At 43.1% G+C, this 21,060-nt stretch overlaps 1 protein-coding gene across 3 annotated transcripts in view; it reads right to left on the bottom strand.

The window, feature by feature from the left end:
• Window positions 1-21,060, bottom strand: part of LOC147034144 (SH3 domain-binding protein 2-like) — a 73,649-nt gene that overhangs the window by 21,742 nt on the left and 30,847 nt on the right. For all 3 annotated transcript variants that reach the window (XM_085877228.1, XM_085877222.1, XM_085877238.1), the window contains 6 exons: window positions 17,494-17,596; window positions 15,775-15,892; window positions 12,413-12,483; window positions 12,162-12,262; window positions 11,235-11,273; window positions 3,955-4,009 (listed from right to left, as the gene is read on the bottom strand). In XM_085877228.1, coding sequence (XP_085733354.1) covers window positions 3,955-4,009; window positions 11,235-11,273; window positions 12,162-12,262; window positions 12,413-12,483; window positions 15,775-15,892; window positions 17,494-17,596 — 487 coding nt within the window. The remainder of the gene's footprint in view (window positions 1-3,954; window positions 4,010-11,234; window positions 11,274-12,161; window positions 12,263-12,412; window positions 12,484-15,774; window positions 15,893-17,493; window positions 17,597-21,060) is intronic.

Consider the following 21,060-nt stretch of genomic DNA (forward strand, 5'->3'; position numbering starts at 1 on the left):
TCGTGTATGTCACCGAAGGGGACGGCACCATTCTGCAGAGTGCCATGTATCGGCGAGCGTGATAGACGAATAAGCTGCACAACTGTCGATAAGCCTTGGTGTTGAATACCGCTCATGAATTGTCTGATGAACGTTCCCACTGTGAGAGAGTGGCTTGGCGCCATTTTTAGGGCGCATCTACACATGCAGGATGAAGTGCCTCAATTCCAAGTTCCACAAAGACCATCTCTGGACCAAGCTAAGTGCCAGAATAAAGGAGGGATTTTCTGTTTTTTTAGTATCCACTTGTCTGTATTTAAGAATGTGTGTAGAGGTGCCTCGACTTTGGGATTAATTTATGTCACGATTATTTTTATATCTGAATTATTGTCCCTTGTAAATATTTGTCTATTTTCATTAAATCCCGTTTTTATTTTAAGTTGCTGTGTCCGTGTATTTGTCATGGGGTTCGAGTATAAACCCCCCTGTACTGTGTGTGCATCCATCTGTGCCTCCGTCGTTCCTCCAGTGCCGTGCACCACCCCTCCCACGCACGTTATAATCTCTGAGAATCAACTTGTCCGCCTCCTCAGGAAAACCGCTCGGCTATCCGGTCTGGCAGTGTTAACCGACCATCACCACAATTTGGGTCGGGGGATTAACTTTAACTGCCAGAGCCGCAATATATATATATATATATATATATATATATATATATATATATATATATATATATATATATATATATATATATATATATATATATATTTGACACCTCCCACACTCCTCGAGCCGAAGAAGCTTAATAAAGAAACCCAAGAAGACCTACACAAGATAAGTGCCATGCTGTTTCGAACCCTTCCCAGAGTTCCTCCACAACTATAAAGATGTTCACACAGTACACACATGAGAATCCCAATGCTTCACACCCCCTCAGCTATTGGACCGGTTTCATCACTTATTGGCGAATCATCAGCGATAGCACAGACAGCAAAGCATACCAATGAGGCTCCCAAGCATGTACCATGTGCAAACATCAAAAGCAGTCAATATATAAATAAAGAATGACCCACCCACATCTCTCACCTGTGAATGGAGGGAATAGCCATTCAGCTCTCACCTCATCAATTCAACTCAGGTGGCTAGGCTCTCATGGGTTTACCTTACGTAGGCCTTCTTGGGTTGCTTTATGCAGCTTCTTCGGCTAGAGGAGTGTGGGGGGTGTCAATTATTTGTATAATCCTAGCCACCTGGGTTTAGTTGATAAAGTGATAGCTGATTGACTATTCCCTCCATTCACAGGTGAGAGATGTGGGTGGGTCTTTCTTTATTTATATATTGACTGTTTTTGACATTTGCACGTGGTACATGCTTGGTTATCTCATTAGTATGCATTGTTGTCTGCGCTATCGTTGATGATTCACCAATAAGCGATGAAACCGATCCAGTAGCTGAGGGTGTGTGTAGCATTGGGATTCTCATGTGTGTACTACGTGTGAACGTCTTTATAGTTGTGGAGGAACTCTGGGAATGGTTCGAAACAGCAAAGCGCTTACCTTGTGTAGGCCTTCTTGGGTTGCTTTATGCAGCCTCTTTGGCTAGAGGCGTGTGGGAGGTGTCAATTATTTATATAATCCTAGCCACCTGGGTTTAGTTGATAAGGCAAGTCTCAAGGCAAGTCTCAAGTTTATGAGGGCAAGTCTCAAGTCAAGTCTCACGTCAAGTGCCATGTCATAACGTCATTTATATCATAGATAGACCTTGGTTACATGTAAGCCTTGAATACGTATGTGCGATCGGAGGCTCGGAGCTCAGCAGCACTTTGGGCGGTGTATAAGTAATATCTTCTCTAAGCTCGGTGTGATCTATTTACCCAGTTCGTGCTCCCTTTGGTATGCGACTCCAGCGGTCTTTGGTTATAAATATAATATAATCACATCCGAGTAGACATCGAATGAAAATGAGTCACAAATATATCACCGAGATATATTTATTATCCCGACGTTTGAATCTGTCAATAAAATAAGGAGGGGTTTTCAAATTGTTCTCTCCTCCTCATCCTCCTCACATTTACGTCATTGCTGTGATTGGTCGTCAGATTAGTCGTCACACCGTCCACGAGATCAGTAACCAATCACAGCTCGAGCGCTTCAGGGCTCCTGTCAATCATAGAGTTAGCCACGCCCAGGCAGGCGGTCAGTCCATCTTTGTTGTTTAATGTTTAAACAGTCACGCACAAAGGACATGTCTTCGTTAAGATATTTGCGGGAATTTGTATCTACACGTATTTTATCGAAGAACTCGACGCCATGACATACAATGGGTGGGGGTTGCGCATAGTCGCCATCTTGTTATGTTTGGTAATCGGTTGCCCAAGTGTCAACATCATTTGGTAATCAGCTTTTCATTCAACGTCGGGGTCATTCATGGAATTCAGCTTGTTTTGATAGTGTTCATTCATTCATCGTCATTGTGAACAAGTCTACAAGCTCAAGTCTCAAGTCACAAAATTTGCGACTCGAGTTGCCATCTCTGCGGTGTTCCGTCTGCAAACATTAGTTGGTGGATATTTGGTTATTAATGATCACTTGGTGTGTTTGACGAATATTACACGAGTTACCACCGCCACCACAAAACAAGCTCAAATGAGCTTAGATCCTCGTCCTCTTAATGATGACGTCATAAAAACGAGTATGACGTCATTGTGATGTATCAGGTTTGCGATAAATTATCTGTGCTAATGCCCGGCTTGATTCCCGCAAACAAAATTCAAACAGCTTGCCTAGTTTCGGAGATAATGGTATAGGCGATTTCCATTAGCGGCGATATTATGACGTCAACTTTTTTTCTAGGAAGAATTTCCAAAATCGGAGATGGTTACTGTCTGCGCGTGGGCTTTCTGCATATACATGGCAAGTTTCACGAAGATCCGATGAAAACTCTGGGTTGTGAAACAAAAAATGTCAAAATATACGAATGACGTCATAAAAATTGATATGATGTCATAGTGATGTATCATATGTGCGGTAATTCATCTCTGCTAATGCCCTGTACCCCTGTTCGATTCCCGCAAACAGAATTCAAAAAGCTTGCCGAGTTTCGGAGATAATTTTTTAGGCGATTTCCATTAGCGGAGATATTTTGACGTCATAACTTTTTTTTCTCGGAGGAATTTTCAAAATCGGAGATGGTTACTGTCTGCGCAGGGTATGTTTACATATATACACCAAGTTTCAGGAAGTTTCGATGAAAACTGTAGGCTGTGAAACAAAAAAGTCCACAAGAAGAAGATGAAGAACAACAACGTGAGTAACACTTAGAGATCCTCCACGAGGATCTAAAAACTTCCAAATTCCTGCCACCTTCAGTCAAATGTAAAGCCAGTTCGAGAAAGGCTTGGGCCAAATTTTTTCCTGGTCGACACCATAAGAAGGAGAGATTAATTGGGGCCGTTGAAAGTAGTAGAAGTAGATTTATGTACATAAAGGGATGTCCCCTAAACCATTGTAGATTACGCATTCTTGATAAACTTAGTAAGGTTATCTCTGTTACAATAATGCCTGGCTTTGGCTTAATGGTTAGGGCGGTGGGCTTGGGATCTTAGGGTCCTGAGTTTGAGCCCCGTTGGCTGCTGAATTAACACCAGGTGGGGTTGACTCAGCCTGTCATCCTTCCGAGGTCAGTGGAATGAGTACCAGTGTACTGGTAATAGGGGCATTGCATCAGTGGTGCCCCCATACTTGGTACCAGTGGTGATGCACTGTTGTTTATAGCCAGTTGAAAGCATTAAATCATGCCACCACAATAAGTGGAAGTATATTAAAAAAAACAAAACAGAAAAAAGACGGTTATCTCAGATTATTGAAAGAAGAAGAAAAAAAAAGCTTTACTCGTCTTTTAAACCATCTTTCAATTTCAATGAATCACAATTGTACAGAAAATGTAACAAATGAAACAAAGTAACATTTGCTTTACCTTTCCACCTCTTTGATGTCTGATGTGTCAAAGAACAGTGTTGGAGGAGATAGGTCTTTTTATTCATTGCAACAATGGCATGGGAAACACACACGCACAAACACACACGTTACTTCAATAACAATGTCATGTTATTGTACACCATGCAATAACAAGTAACAAGTGGTTTTGTGGAAACGTGGGATGAACATATGAATTTTAAACTTCAGGAATATTATTTGAATTTCAGGGCATGCATGATAAATATCACAGGTATTTATCATGCTTGCCCTGAAATACAAAAAATACTAGCATAACCCGCGCTCTGCGCGACATGTTGGGGTGGGTGTGTTTGAGAAAGGAACTGATGCAGAGTACCAGTAGTAATTTTACATTAATGCAGTAAGTGGAATACGATTTCACTGTTTCAGAACCATTTTATTTACTTTTTTTTGTACCATGAACCTCATATGGTCTTTGAGATAATGCAAGCCGAATATCACATTACTCGAGTGCAGAACAAAGTCGAAGATAGCGCGACACGAAACCACAAACTCGGAAATAATATAAAAGATTCGTGAAGTTTAAAATCCTGAGCATTCTGAGCATGTATTTCATCATTTGGTGAACCAAAATTTTCCACTCTAAATTCAAAAGGAAGCTATACTAATAAACATACCTGAAAAAGAATGTAAATGTTTTTTTCAGCCAATCAGGGAAGAACAAACACAATATGTGGCGGCATCCACAGACATTACTGGAAAATTCACTAAATTTTCATTTTCGACTTAATGGTGCATTCAATAATAAATCAGATCTAGTAATTCTCAGTTTTCAAAATTTGACTCCTTTTGGATGCACAATCTAGGCTCAGTGAAGAGTGGAGTGATAGAAAAGGGCAATGTACTGAGCGAGCGAGGCAGTGGGTCAACATATAGGCACCACTAACAAGGGAATGAGAGGAGAGAGTGAGGAGGGAAGGCAACAAAGCAACCTCCAAGTAAGAGGGTTAGGTTTGGTCGGACTAACGGGAGTAGAAAAGATCACAGGAAGGGATGGAGCATTCTATGAGATAGCAGTGTACTGCCGACTTGAAGCCGTGGAGGGAAGACTGGGATTGAAATGCCTCTGAAAAACACTTGCACAAAAGGGAGGAAAGAAGAATTAAAGAACTGAGTTGGGCAGGCATATGCCTGGATTTTCAGAGTTTAACCAGAAGGGGGTTAATGGATCTAGAAAGTATTGAGGAGAGTCGGTTAAAAAAGAAACAAAGGACACCACCACCTTGTGTAAGATGTGAAAGTGTGAATGAAAGCTTTTGGACAGACAATCAAGCCCACCCCAATGTCACCCCCAGGCCATGTTGAGCCGATCCCGCATCCCACTCCCGCAATGTAATTGGGTGGGGAACTCCCTCCCTTTCTTTCATGCAAGGGTGTTGGTTTCAGGCCTTGCCCAAACAATGACCTGGGTCTTGAGAGCATGCAGGTGCAGCAGAGGAGTGAGCACCAGCGCCGGCTGCAGGGTCTAACCTATGTGTCGAGCACCATGGCCTGAGAATTTGCCCCTGGACCTTCTGGACCCACCCTGCGATGGTACCTGTCACAATGTGCCAGCGCTTCCTGGGGCCTACACCTATCGTCAGGATGTAGCCCGTGCTTTGGCCTGTCATTATTCGGTCTTTGAGATTGTCTGGCTTCTTGGGAAAGCATGGGACTGAACCATCGCAGGGTGCCCGGGTGGGGTGCGAAAGACAATAGGAGTGGGTAAAGCCATTAGCCATGTCCATCTCGGCCATGGCAACTCCACCCTCCACCAGCTGCTGCAAAGTAGGGATGGGACAAGCAGGCCAAATTGGCATCCCACCGGGAGCCGGAGATCAGCAAAGACCAAGCCTTCCTCTTGTGTAGGCCAGCGACACACCCTGCCTGGAAATGGGTCAGGCTTCTGCAGGGGACAAGGTTGAAGCCACATAATTGGCCAGGAGCATACAGCGTGAGCCCCTCGGACCAAGCCCATTGGTCAAGGCCCGGGTGCACAACCTGGAGGACTACGACAATTATGGTGCAGCAGCCGCATTCTGCCTCCTCATGAGAGATGCAAATAATGTTGAGATCTCGAGATTCCAAAGAATCTTGAAAAGACAGCTGTGATGCTGCCAGCCCAAGGGGAGAGCAGTACTCTTTATTGAATTATGGACAAAGGCCCTGTATGCTGTGAGTATTTCTAATTTTTCAAGGAATGACTTGGAACTGCAGAAGATGTCCAGTCTGTGGCTGGATTTGTAGCTTCACTTTATGGTCAGCCCAGGAGAGGATCCTGCCTGGTGTTTATTTTTTTCTTTTCTTTTTTGTCTACATTTTCGAGGCTCATATGAGAGCTAACACAGAATGCACAAGGGGGGCAGGAGATCTGTGGAAGGGAGAGGGATGGGGCGGGGAACACTGGGTAAACAAGATGGACACCACAGGGACTTTCAGGACCTTACACGACAGGGAACTTTCGGGAAAGAAGTTAGGGAATTTGAAGGAGGTGGGTTTGGGGTGGATTAACAGGGTCAGAAAAGATCGTGGTTTTGGATGGGGGAAGGTAAGAGGTGGTGGTGAACAGCTGTTTTGAAGACCTGGAGGGAAGAATGGGAATGAAGAGTGTGGGAGTTTATTCCAAAGGCAGGAAAAAAGAGGAATGAAAGAGTGAAGGTGAGCAGTGATTCGAGATTTTGGTAGTTTTACCAGAACGGGGTTGCTGGCAGACCTTGAGCGCCCTGTGGAAATATGGGGCCGGGTGAGGGGGGGAGAGACAGAGCAGGGGGGGGCACGATCAGAGAGGAGATGGTAGAAAAAAGAAAGACCACCGACCAACCTGCGGTGAGAGAGTGAGAGGCCCAAAGACTCAGCGTCATCGCGGGAGATGCCAATGATCCGAAATGCCTTGGTTTCCACAGCGTGAAGCTGAGAAAAGTGAGAGGCAGGAGCACCAGCCCAGAGGGGAGAGCAGTACTCCATCAGGCTACAGACGAAAGTGTTGTATGTGGTCAGGAGCTCAGGTGGGCCGAGGAAGGACTTTGCACGACAGAGGATTTCCAGTCGGTGACTGGCTTTGGAGGCCAGGTTGGAAATGTGGCTTTCCCAGGAAAGATCATTGCAGATAGTGAGACCCACAAGCTTGAAAGAAAGAACTTCTTCCAGAGGATTGTTGACAAAGTAGATGGGGGGGGGGGGGGTTTCCAAACAGTCCTTTTGAAGAGACATAGTGAGAGTGCGAAATTTGTCTGGATTGAAAGACATGTTCCACGTGTTGGACCAATTCGTGATTTTATCCAGATCTGCAGTGAGCGAAGAAGCTGCTGCTTGCCGGTGTGAGGGATGACCAATGGTACGGCAGAGGGTGGAGTCATCAGCAAAGAGATATAGAGGATTTTCCAGAGAGTCGGAGAGCTCATTGATGAAAACCAGAAAAAGAAAAGGGCCCAGAACGTTACCTTGAGGAACTCCAGCCTGGACAGGAAGAGGGGATGAAAGAACTCCATTTAGGGCCACACGGTGACTGCGACAGGAGAGGAAGTCTGCGAGCCATGAGTGGAGATGGCCTTGGATACCATAGGAAGAGAGTTTGGTGAGCAGGGAAGGGTGCCAGACCGTGTCGAAAGCATGTGATATGTCCAGGGATACGGCTCGGATTTCAAGTCCGGCATTGAGGACCTCCATCCATTGGTGGGAGAGCAGAAGCAGCATATCCAGCATAGCGTGACCAGGTCTGAAACCAAAGTGATGATCGGAAATCAAGCCATTGCTGAAGAGGAAGGATTTGATGTCTGAAGCGATGATGGATTCCATAACCTTGCTGATGATTGGGAGAAGGCTGATTGGTCTGTAGTTGCAGGGATCTGTTTTTTCACCTTTTTTATGCAAGGCAGTGATGTTTGCTGATTTCCAAGCAGATGGCAGATGACCTTGAGCAAATGAGAGGGTGAATAGAACAGAGAGAGGGTGAGAAAGAGCAGAAGAGCAGGCTTTGAGGACACGTGGGCTGATGCCGTCTGGACCGGTTGCAAAATCTGAGTTGAGGTTTGACAGCAAGCTCTCCACCTTCTCAGGAGAAAAGGACACAGAGTCCAGGAACAGTTGGGTGCGACTGGGTAAGGTGGGTAAAAAGGCGATGGGTTTCGGACACAAGACTTCGATGCAAACACCGAGTTTAGGCATTCAGTCTTTTCACGTGCGGTATCAGCAGTGTGGCCATTTGAGGTAAGGGAGGGGATGGAGGGGGAACATACATGAAATACAGATTTGATTATACGCCACCAGGATTTTGAGGAGGGAGCGAGGTTTGAGAGTTCAGACTTGAGATGAGAAAGATGTTGTTTTCTGGCTCTCCTGAGGGTCGATACACACTTGTTCCGAGCTTTATGGAGGGAACTGAGATTGCCCTCAGTTGGATTTGCGTTCCATGAGGCAAATGCAAGTTGTTTCAGGACAACTGCCTCGTCACAAACTTTAAGTTTAGGCTTAGAAATATGAGTCTGAAAGGGTGACTGTAATCCAAAGAATGGAAAATGCCTTTGACTTCATAATCTGCAATCCAAATTAAGGAAGATGCACAAGTAATAAAGAACTGTGTATGTCTTGTGGACTTTTTCTGTTTTTTGTTTTTTTTGATGTATAGGTTAAAAGGTCAAGTTTGTTGGTATCAGCTCTAAAAACAGTTCCATGAGCAGAGCAGGCTTTGTGTTGTAGCTCACATGTTGTCATAATAAATAATTCAGCAGACTACGTGTGTGCTTACAAGGCAGTCGTGTGGAATGGCCGATCTGATATCTCCGTCTGACTCAGAAAATGAATACGACACTATTATCGGACAAAGATTTATCAGACTTTGGGTATGATGATCATTTGTTTCCATAAATACTGGGACAATACCTCCATATATATGTACAAACCCAAAAGAAAAAGTGGGGATGACGACGGTCACCAATATCTTGTGTGCAAAACCAACAGGAAGACACACGTAACGTAGACTCAGCAACATTGACTGGTAATATATGTTTCAATGACTATATGTTTTAACACAAATGAAGAACCCTACCCCCACAATTATGGACAGGATGACTTTTAATAACCGTGTCCACTGGAAGTGGTGACGTTGTTTGAGGTGAGTGAGGGGATGAATACGGAACAAATTCCTGTACCAGACGTGGACATGACGAGGCGCCACCATGATTTTGAAGAAGGAAAATTTAAATATTTGTGTTGGACATGTAATTCAGATTTATATACCACTGACAAATTTATTCCATTGCATTATGAAAAAGCTAAGCTACAATATGTACCTAAAAATTATTAAAAGCACCATACAACAATTTCACCATCATTTTACATTGTTGATACACAGTAATCAAGAAGTTCTCAAACAATATTGTTGCGAATTCGCGCTCGCCGGCGTGCAATCGGCCGCTCGACTCGAATGGCGGCCACCTCGCCCACCGGAACGGACAATTCTGTCGCAACCCTCTCGGAACAACGCCGGGAGCCAGTCACGGGTGGGGGTTTAACCCCACCACGACCATGCCAATCGGCCACCCGCTTAGGATAGGATTGTTCGCCAAACTCGACCACCCTAAGTAGGTAGGGCGGCCCGTTCCGTACTATTGGGATAACCGAGCGGTGTTATCGTCGGCCTCGACGGTTCCGATTAATTACCGGGCGTATTAAGCCCAATACGAACCCTTTACGTGGAGCAAGATGGAGATTCAAGCGAAGGAAAGGACGCAGCGAAACGGGGAACAATTCAACATAATGCACATTTATTACCCAGCCCACGAAAAGCACACATATACAGTCAAACAGTCATAATGCACATATATCAATTTAAAACAAAAACAACAATGCAAAGCTACGACCGAATACGCAAACACATGGCAACACTTATACAGTTTTACTTCACAGACGGCGCTGACACACATTTACTCAAAAGCAAAGGAAAGAAGCCACCCTCATAGGCAAGGGGGCAGACGGGCCTGTAGGCCAATATTTGCGCGGGACCTGCAGGAGCAGCCAGGTCCACGAGACCGGGGGGCGGGGGGGGTCCTACCCGCGTCCTCGTGACGAGCCGCAAATGTGGCTGCCCGGCGGTGCCCCGACTTCGTGCTCCTTTGCGGGTTTCGTTGGCACCGCTTGGAGTGGGGTGGGAACGGGGCCCCCTTTTTGCACTATCTCAGCGCGGGGGAAAGGGGGAAATTGTTGATGCCCTGGGGGAAGAGAATGGCTGGCTGGCTTAGGTCCCGCGATGAGCGATCCCACCGCGACCTCGTCGCCAACCGCCGTCTTCCCTGCCTCGGACCCGAGCTCCTGGCCTCCTCCCACAATTCTCCTCAGCCGACTGCAGAAACCACCTCGACGCCTTCACCTCCTGACTCCACTCCGCTCTCCAACCCGACTTGACTGCCAAAACTCTCTGCCTCTGCCCCAAAACTCTCTGCTCCCAGAACTGACTCTCCAAAACTCTGCCTTCAAAACTCTCTGCCACGATTCTCTGGCTTCAAAAACTGGCTTTCCCATTCTCCACGATTCGCCTTGCGCTCGGCGCTTTATAGGCCGGCAGGAGAACCCATATGCAAATTTCCGGATCAGGATGAGCTCGGGGGCGGAGCCAAGCTCGCCCATTGGACGGAGGAAAAGTGGGCGTGAACCTCCGCTGATCCTAGAATTTGCATATTTCGATTTCACACGGACGTGCCTGGAGGCGGGGCCAAGCCGCTCCACGCTTGCTGATTGGACGGATCAGAAGTGGGCGTGTAGCATTCTTGATCCGAATTCTTCCTCGGAAAGGTCGCTATTTGCACTCGCGGCTCGGTGCGTTTCGCTGAACGAGCCCAAGACAGCCCGACGCTTAGTGCTCACAGGTGATGCGGGAATGGCCGTAGAAGGAGAGAGGTGAGGGTGGTGGAGGGTTTTTGGTGGTGGTTTGATGGTTATGGTGGTTGATTCAAAATAAAGATAGAACAGAAAAACGCCTAACTCAAAGCGTCGCAGCCCGAATGAATCACATAGATTCCCTCGAAACAACAGGTTTGGGGCTAACTACACATGTACTTAGAGTTATCTCACCTACGGGACCTGAATGGTGGTTTGCGAATTTCCACAGCCGTAACAATATTATATATTATGTCTCAAAACATCATCACATATTATGTTAGCAGCTAAATTGAAAAAAAACAACAATATATATATATATATATATATATATATATACATATATATTTATGTTTCAACATCCAATATCTACTCCACATAAAATCTTACCTTCTTCATGCTCATCATAATCATAATCCTCAACATTGTCTGCAAAAGAACAAAACCCCAGATGAGAAATCTCCCTCCAGAAATTAACAAAGACAAAAATCCTTGAAAGGAAGTGTGCAAGCTCAAGTGACACTATAATATACATGTTTTCCCCTTTCATGTGCAGCACACACACCTGCGGGCAGCGGTGCCCCTGTAAGTTCGAGCAATAATTTGTAATTAGCTCGCCTACTCGTTGCGGGACACTGTCGGATCTTTAACGTCCACCAACTAATGCCGGTAGACAGGACGCCCAGTTTAAGATCCATCCAAGGGATGGCATGCACAATAATGTCTCACCCTGACTGCAAAACACCAGAATGACAGTTTATAGCTGGTTCACGATTTGATCCCAGGCTAGACAGCTCAGAAGTCAGTGTGCATCCCTCTAGAGTCTAGGCTATCTTGCCAGCCCTTAATACACAGGTGCATCATCAAGAAAAATAAGCTTAAAAAGCAGCGTTTACAGGACATCTCTTGTATGTTTGAATTATCGTGTATTAAATAACATTAAGACATTCCTAGGCATTATTGTATTTTTTTATATGGATGACAAAGACATTAGTACAGTCCCAAGAAGCAAAGTGAAGTAGGATGGTTCATTTGTATATAATCAAATACATCATTCGTGATGTCATAATTTTAAATCAAATTCGGAAGGTGAGCCAGAATGAAGAAAGCCTCAGACAACCTCACTTCACCAATTTTGAGACATCTTTCCCATAAATTACCAAAAACAACAACCCTTAAGGGGAGGTTGCAAGGTCAGCATTTTGAAGATCAGTCTTGATGGAGAGAAAAAGCAAAATTCATTGTGTGAAAATGTCTGTTTCTGGAAACAAATCAATATAAAGTTAAGCAACTTTTTTTTTCCACAAAAGTACACACCCAGACCAATGAGCTGCAGCCCTGAATCTTGACTAAAGTGGATGTTCAGCGGTTTCTCCAATGCACTGTACACACTGCTTGAATCCTCCGAGCTTTCAAGGCTGCACAAGGATCAGGGAAACAAGAGGTCATTATTTCAGGAAATAAGGTTGATATGTAAAACTCCAGAATGGTCACAATATTTTGTCTTCTGCTTCGTTGATATATTATCTCAGCTTGAGTCATAGTCACATCGTGGACATGCTCCATACCTCATCGTCTTGTATGCTTTCACAAGGATGCAGTACCTCTTCATCTCTTGTCGGATTCCTCCCATCCATCTCTATCCAGGACACCGCCCACCACACAACAATCATAAAAATTGATTAATTTCTCTTTGTTCAACATTTGATGATTTAATGGGAGACGTTAGTGTTTTATTTATACGAGCAAAAGTACACTTCCCCATTGATGGGAAAAGCAAGAAAAAGTACCCGTCGCCAGTGACGGGGAAAGTTCAAGTTAATCTATCAATTAAATTATTATTTCATGGACTTTCAAAAGGTTAATTGTGTTGCATTCTTGGTTTCACTTTGAGCCAAAGCTCTGAGCTACTTGTACTGCCCACCGCAAAATGGTGGTATAATACTGCGTGGCAGAGGTTGGATTTGTCGAAAAAGAGGGCAAAATATAGTGATTTCAAATAGTGTGTGACTCCATGAGGATCTGCATCAAATCTACTTTAATCCAGATGTTTATGTTGATTTTAAAGATTACTGGATAGGGCAATAAAGTGACTGACTATATTGCATCAAGAAAAGTGAAATGAAAATACAAAATAACCAATCAGCAGCTTTACAAGCACAGTACAGAAAGCCCCTTGTATCAACTAATGGGCATCAGTTGACTAAAACACATTGACAAATGGGTGTGAGTCCCACACATGCGGAGACCAAAGCATCAACTCCATCCCAGAGGCTTCAGCCCAGCAACTCATGTCAAAAGAGCTTTGAGGTCATCATCAGTTAAACATCAAATGGAGATGCCTGTCCAGATTTCAGGTTTATTTGCCCTCGGCAAGACGGAACACCATATAAATGCCAAACCAACGATGACCACAGTTGTTGTTTAAATGTCATTAGCACCCTCTGGCTGCAATGGAGAGCATCAGCCACAGATTATGTCTCATACGGTAAAACCGCATAATGTGCGAAGAACAAAAGCCTGTCTGCCACCCAGAAGATTGTTCCCACCATTGCAAACGAAACAAGAGTGCAAGTGAGCACAATACACGCCCGAAAAAGTCTCTGTGACACACACACACGCGAGCACACGTACGCGTGCACGCACACACGCAATTATATATTCAAACATGTCAATTTATGAAGAACAAGAAGGTATATACATAATTGTGCTACTACATGGAAAACAGCATCCTGGTTGCCATGGCAACCACTTTAGATGACGAACGTATGTCGCGACACACCGTCTCCACAGTCTGTACTTATGTACCAAATATGAAACGTGAAAGTTGAAAACTTTGGGAGTTCGAGTGCGGACAGGAACGGGCGGACAGACAGACAGACAGACAGACAGACAGACAGACAGACAGACAGACAGACAGACAGACAGACAGACAGACGGATGACCGGTATCACATAATATGCCCCGATATATATATATCGGGCATATAAAAAAAACAGAAGGCAAGTGCCATCTGGTGGAGATGTAGGCCAAAATGCGTGGAGCATAATAAAATGCTCCCACCCAATCTTAAATGGGCACAAGTTTACATCCACCGGTGGCACTTGCCTTCTGGTTTTATGACTTGCATTGGTGGAAATAATCGCCTGAGTGGCAAACAGGCTTTTGTAATCTGTAGATTATGCGGTTTTACCGTATGAACATAATCTCTGACTGATGCTGTCCGTTACAGCCAGGGGGTGCTCATGGCATATATGTACATGTACATGTATACATATACAGTGGCTTGCAAAAGTATTCACCTCCCTCCAAAGTTCTCACATTTTGATTAATATATAGAGACTTCATGAACTACTCCAAAGTGATAAAGCTAAAAAAATGCAGATAAAATGTGAATAAGTTTGATTAACAGAGAAAATCAGATTTTTTTTAGTTGCAAAAGTTGCAAAAGTATTCAACCCCTTTGCATAAATAACCCTAAATCACTTCAGGGGCAAATAATTTGTTTGAAAGGTTACAAAACAAATGTAACTGGTTTCTCCTGAATGTAATCGGTGGCTTAACTTTAAAATTAAGTTCCCCCAATTAATCTAAGGAGTTTTATGGTGAAACTCACTTGGTCAACCAACAAGGTAAACATGAAGACCAAGGAAGTCAAACATAGATTGGTGGAGAAGCAACATTCAGGAGAGGGTTGTAAAAAGACTTGTCACTCATTATCCCTTTGAGTATGGTGAAATCCATCATTAAGAAGTGGGAGAAGTATCATACCACCCAGACCCGACCCAGATGAGGTCACCATCCAAACTCAGCAGCCAAGCAAGCAGGAAACTGGTCCAGGATGTCACTGTAAATCCAATAATGACTTTGAAAGATCTGCAAGGCTCTATGTCCAAAATGAAACTCGGTGTTCATCAATCAACAATGTCCTGTTCCCTTCACAAAGCTGGCCTCGACAGACAGGTGGCAAGAAAGAAGCCATTACTGAAAAGGACACATCTATAAACTTGTATGGAGTTGGCAAAAAAGCATCCTAATGATACTGCAAGGATGTGGAGAAAGGTTTTGTGGTTAGACGAGACAAAAATTAAACTTTTTGGTCTAAATTCAAAGTGTTACTTCTGGTGTAAGCCTAACAATGCACATCACCCAGTCAACACCATCCCTATTGTTAAGCATGGTGATGGCAGCATCATATCATGGGGCTGCTTTTCATCAGCAGGGATTAGGAAGCTTGTCAGGATGAAAGGGACAATGGACAGTGCAAAGTACAAGAGAATCCTTGATGAAAACCTGCTCAAGTCATCCATGAATCTTAAACTGGGAAGGAGATTCACATTTCATTCGGACAAAGATCTGAAGTACAAAGCAAAAGCCACATTGTTGTGGCTGAATTTTAAAAAAAGGAAAATAAATGTTCTTGAGTGGGCCAGACAATGTTCTGACTTGAAGCCAATTGAACATTAATGGTGAGACTTGAAGATTGCAGTCCATCGATGATCGCCATCAAACTTGGCAGAACGAGAGCAATTTTCATGTGAAGAATGGGAAAAGATTTCACCATCTCATGGTACAAAGCTGGTAGAGATCTACCCCCCCAAAAAAGACTCGGGATCTGAGGGTCCTGAGTTCAAATCCTGCCTGGCTGTTTAATTAATACCAGGTGGGGTTGACTCAGCCTGCCATCCTTCTGAGATCTGCAAAAATGAGTACCAGCTTGCTGGGATGACTGAGCCATTCAAGGATCCTGTGTCGGAGTGGCGACCCATCCAGGATAGTGCTCAATAGCCTAGGAGACCGTTTCAGCAGCTCTGCCGCTCTGTCTAGAGTATGGTCCCAACGGATTTGGATTTTTGGTCAGTGAGTCAGTCGGTCAGTGGTTAGAAAGAGCTTTATATATTAGATATACTTATCTATCGGTAAAAAATACCTTTCTTTCGCAGTCATTGGGAGTGGAGAAATGCCAGATGCGCTTCTCTTTTGAGAAGGACATAATTTTGAAAGGGAAAACTGCGCTGGATGCGGATTCGTCATCTGAGCGTTGTACCCTGTGGGTCGGATGGAAAGACAACAAGGCAACTAATGAAAAGGAAATAATCATGAATCAGGATGCTGCACATGTAAAAAAAAAAAAAAATATATATATATATGTATATATATATATATAAATATATATATATATATATATATATATATATATATATATATATATAAATATAAAACTTGTGACAGGAAGACTGTTTTGTGTGAGGCCAAGTGACTACAACCATTTAGAGTCACATATTGCTCTCCAATTTCCTCATGTAAAAAGTTTAAGCCTCGGTTGAAACTTGTCTGTGAATGTAGTCTTTCATTATTGGAGGTGATGGTTTCATGTTGTGGCAGATGAGGGCATGTCCGCTTGTCTGTGCTCACCCCTTGTCTGATGCATGTTTCTCGCATGATATCTTGGACCCTTTTCTTTACAGACACGGAAGTAAGAGGTGTAGAATCAGTCAGGATAGGCCAAAGGTGGGTTTCGCAGACCATGTGCCATTGTCCTCGGTTGCTGCTTGGATTTACACCTTGTCACAATTGCTTTTTCTAAATGTAATGTTGGTTATGACTCATTTCACATATATTTGCATCCCAATAAGTTATACAACTCAATGACTGCTTTAAACACTCACTTGATGATAATGGCCTGAAATTGAGGAATGACAATCAAGTGAGATGATGCACTACTAAGGTGGTCTCTCTGTCTTATACTGCCTCCTTTCTGGTCTTGCATCCTCTACTCTTTCCGTGCTATGTCCCCCACCCCAGTTTTTTTTTTCAGGGAGCACACAGTCCACCATAAACCCCATTCTGGTGAAACTTCCAAAATCCTGAATGACTGCTCACCTCCACTCATTTGTTCCTCTTTTTTTTTTTCTTCCACCTGTCGAACCAACTTCCACATTCTTTTCAATGTCATTCTTCCCTCCAAATAATCCCTCATCAAAAACCATGATTATTTATTACCCATAACCCCCCCCCCCCACATCTCAAGCCTACCTCCTTCCAAATTTCCACATTTTTCCTTCCTGAGAGTTTCCTTCTGTATCCATCTTGTCTTGGTGGAATGTAACCATCAACCTCTACCTTGGTCAACATTACATTTGGTGGAAGCAGAAACAAGGAAGATTTTGGGGTAAGTACTGTACAATAATTACAGCACCCTATGTGTCCTCCACTACCCCTCGTCACTCCCCACACCCATTGTTTGTCCAAGTCTCCCTCTATTTTATCCTTCCACCCTGCTCATTCCACTCATTTCCCCCCTCTCTGCTGTTCCTTCTGTTCTGTTATGTCCTAATCTGTTCGGTGTTCGAGCACTTCCACAAGCCTCGACTCCGTATACCAAAAAAAGGCATTCCCTAATTTTTGGGACACAGTGACTGAAACAAAAGTCATGTAAACAGATGTAAAGGATACCGAACAGAAGGATACCAAGAGATTAAAAGACATGGAAGGCATTTTCCTGGAGTAAGTGTAACTCCTGCCACAATCAGATAGGCATTTCAAGACTGAACGGAAAGATTAGAGTATCATGTAATTGCTGGGTTGAGTGGGGAGGTAGGAGAGTTCTTATTTCCTGTGGTCAGTCTGTGGAGTTTATCACACCAACCTGTTGTATCCCTTGAGTGAGAAGGCACCCTGAGGCCTTTGTGAGGAACTTGATTTGTAGTAATAAATACAGCCGTTGAACACGACAGTAAACCGTAACTGCCCTGCGGACAAACGCAAGGAATACCAGAGAGTTGGTGTCAAAGCCACCCAATGCTCGCCTGTTTATACATTTATCGTTTTTAAAAGACTAGTCAAATAATATTTTTTTTTATAAAGCATTGCAGTGAAGTCTGATCAAAATAATTTTAAAGCAATATATGTATTTGTATATTGTAATCAGTAAACTAGTACACATATTAAATGAATGGCAAGCGTCTAGTATAAACAGGCGAGCATTGGATGGCTTTGACACCATCTTAGGTTAAAATTTTAATAAAATTTTAAAATCATTTGTTAATTTCAACTTCACTACATCAATAATATACCCCAAAGGAACCTCCATGCCAAATATCAGCATCTTAGTACACATATTAAATGAATGGCAAGCTTCTAAATAACGTGCACCAAAAACTTTAACGTTGATGTGCTATAAAAAAGTTAAGTTCAAAACAGGTCAAAAATTAAAAACATTTGAAATTATTTTTTAATTTCAACTTCACTACATCAATAATATACCCAAAAGGAACCCCCATGCCAAATATCAGCATCCTAGTACACATATTAAATGAATGGCAAGCTTCTAAATAACGTGCACCAAAAACTTTAACGTTGACGTGCTATAAAAAAGTTAAGTTCAAAACAGGTCAAAAATTTAAAACATTTGAAATTTTTTTATTTCAACTTCACTACATCAATAATATACCCCAAAGGAACCCCCATGCCAAATATCAGCATCCTAGTACACATATTAAATGAATGGCAAGCTTCTAAATAACTTGCACCAAAACTTTAACGTTGATGTGCTACAAAAAAGTTAAGTTCAAAACAGGTCAAAAATTTAAAACATTTGAAATTATTTTTTCATTTTAACTTCACTACATCAATAATATACCCCAACGGAACCTCCATGCCAAATATCAGCATCCTAGTACACATATTAAATGAATGGCAAGCTTCTAAATAACTTGCATCAAAAACTTTAACATTTTCACGCTCACGCCGGGAGAATCGCTATAGCTCTCTCTTCTTCGAACAAGCGAGCTAAAAGTGAATTCATTCGTATCACAGTAATTCATCACAATTAATCATTCGTTCTTTTGAACCACAATACTCTTAACATGTTTTCTGACTGCAGTGTTGTCCTAGTAGTGTATTCTTGGACAAGGACGAGTCAGCCCCTGCAGTGAAATATTCCACTGGATGATGGAAAAAATTTTTTATCAAAGAGAACCGTCTTGTTTTGGAATACCCACTCAAGGTGGTTTTCACTTATTGCAATATTAGAGGAGGTTGGAGAGGTCAAGATAGCGATCTTCCAAGCATGTCCAACACATCTTAATTTAGCGAGGTTGTCCCACACTTAGGTTACATCGACTCATTCTTTACCTTGGTATATTATAGTCATTGCAACACACCAGACAAAACAAGGATTTATTGCAGGATACCAGTGTGGACATCATCATTTCTGTACCAGCGTGGACATCATCACCACCACTCTTAAATTCATCAGTGAAACCACTTTCTTTGTGGATGGAGGGAAATTTGACGATGCAACCATATTCACGATAGAAGCAAAAAAACAGAAATGTAGAGTAGATTCAGGGATATCCTTTGGAGCAACAGTGATGTACAACAAATTGTGTAGTGGTGACATGGGCACTCATGGACATCTATTGAAAATCGTGATATTCTTAGTGTTGGCATTCAGGAAGCTCTAGGAGCTGATACTATCCTGGATTGAGCCACTGTTCGTGTTTCACCTCACTCAGTGGGCTCATAGGATATGTGTACTATATGTAAACTCACGTCTCGAGGTATATCCAAACTCTGAGCTGTCTAGTCTCATTATGAATGTCGGCCAAGCTATAAGCTGCCATCCTGGTGTTTCACAGACAGTGTGGGGCATCAATGTGTGTACCATCCCCCAGATGGACGTTAAACTGGGTATCCTGCCTGCAGGTATCCTGTTGGTGGACGTTAAAGATCCCATGGCGTCCTTCGCAAAGAGTAGATGAGCTATCGCCAGCACCCTGGCCAAATTCAAAACTCCTGTTCTAACCGACTGGTGGCACCACATCGGTGGCGCAGCCGTACCCGTAGCAAATGATGTTACTGTACCTGCAACCATGCACTGCATATGAAAGAAGACCTCACACAACCTCCATCCTGGAAAGTCATGCTTCCCAAAGCCAGACTGAACCTCTTCAACTTGATGTTCAGATACTAAAATGTCTAAAAATTATTTTATGTGATGGATGAGATGCCAAAAAGATGCAATGATGCAAAATGCAAAAAAGATACCAAAAAGATGCAAAAAGATGCTAAACTCAAGGCTGAATTTCACTTCCAATTGAAGAACAAAAAGTTATCCAGTGCTATATTGTAAATAAAGGTCACACACCTACTCTTCTTCTCTTCCAAAATTCCCCTGAATGATAAATCTGCCATTATTGCTAAACCTTGACGTTATTTGTCTTCACCACACTTTTATGAGGTTATCCTTTTTTTTTTTGGTCTACCATGTCAAGGCTCATGGAAGAGCTAACCTATAAGAGATATAAATATTAGGTATTTAGTGAGTAAGATGGGTAAATTTAAGAAAAGGAAAGGAAGAGGGAGGATATGGTAGAAAATGAGGTACGTGTTCTTATGAAGGAGGTGGGAGCATAAGCAAAGGATGGGGGAAAATAATTAATTCATTTTGTGTGAAGCACTTGTTTGTTGGGTGTATCATTTGATGCAGTGCGTCTCTGTACATTATTAAGTCAATAATCCATTTTTAGGGTGCCGGCAACATTTGACTACTCTTTGCAAATGACACGGTGGGATCTTTAACATCCTCATCAACCAATGCTGGTGGACAGGTCCCCAGATGTTCCATCCAATGCACGGCACAATCATTGGTGCAACACCCTGCGTGTGAAATACTGGGGTGACCGATTGTAGTTGGGCTGGGAATCAAATCGAAACGACACAATGCAAAGGTGAGTACGTGACCTCTGGGCTATCTCCACAACCCGCAAAGGGAATGTTTGGAAGATTCAAGAAGGGGATAGAGTCAAAAATTGCATCATATTGCATGGGGGAGGGACACAAATTCTCCATGTAAATGTATATCATGTAGCGCCACCTTTAGCTGGCGGAGGGTTATTACAAGTCTCCACCATTTACAGTCCAGTATTCCTGTCCCCACGTTTTCCAGCATCATGAGGTGTTTTGAATTATAAGCAGTAGGTATGTTTTTGCTTCATGCAAGTAACCGGGGTTTTAAAAATTTTTTTTTGCTTATACAGAGCTGTCAGTTGCCTATACACTGCCCAAATAAAGGTATGTGTCAGAAGGTCACGTTGCATGCTTGGAACAAGATTGCCCTTAGGATGGATACTCTGCTCGTACATATAAAAGCCAGTTGGTTTTTGGACTATGTGTGTTTGTATAGATGGGGGGATGGACCATTGATAGATGG

The sequence above is a fragment of the Eptatretus burgeri genome, chromosome 1 (assembly GCF_056783735.1).
Source record: "Eptatretus burgeri isolate ZD-2024b chromosome 1, Ebu_testis_v1, whole genome shotgun sequence".
In the NCBI taxonomy this organism is placed as follows: Eukaryota; Metazoa; Chordata; class Myxini; order Myxiniformes; family Myxinidae; genus Eptatretus; species Eptatretus burgeri.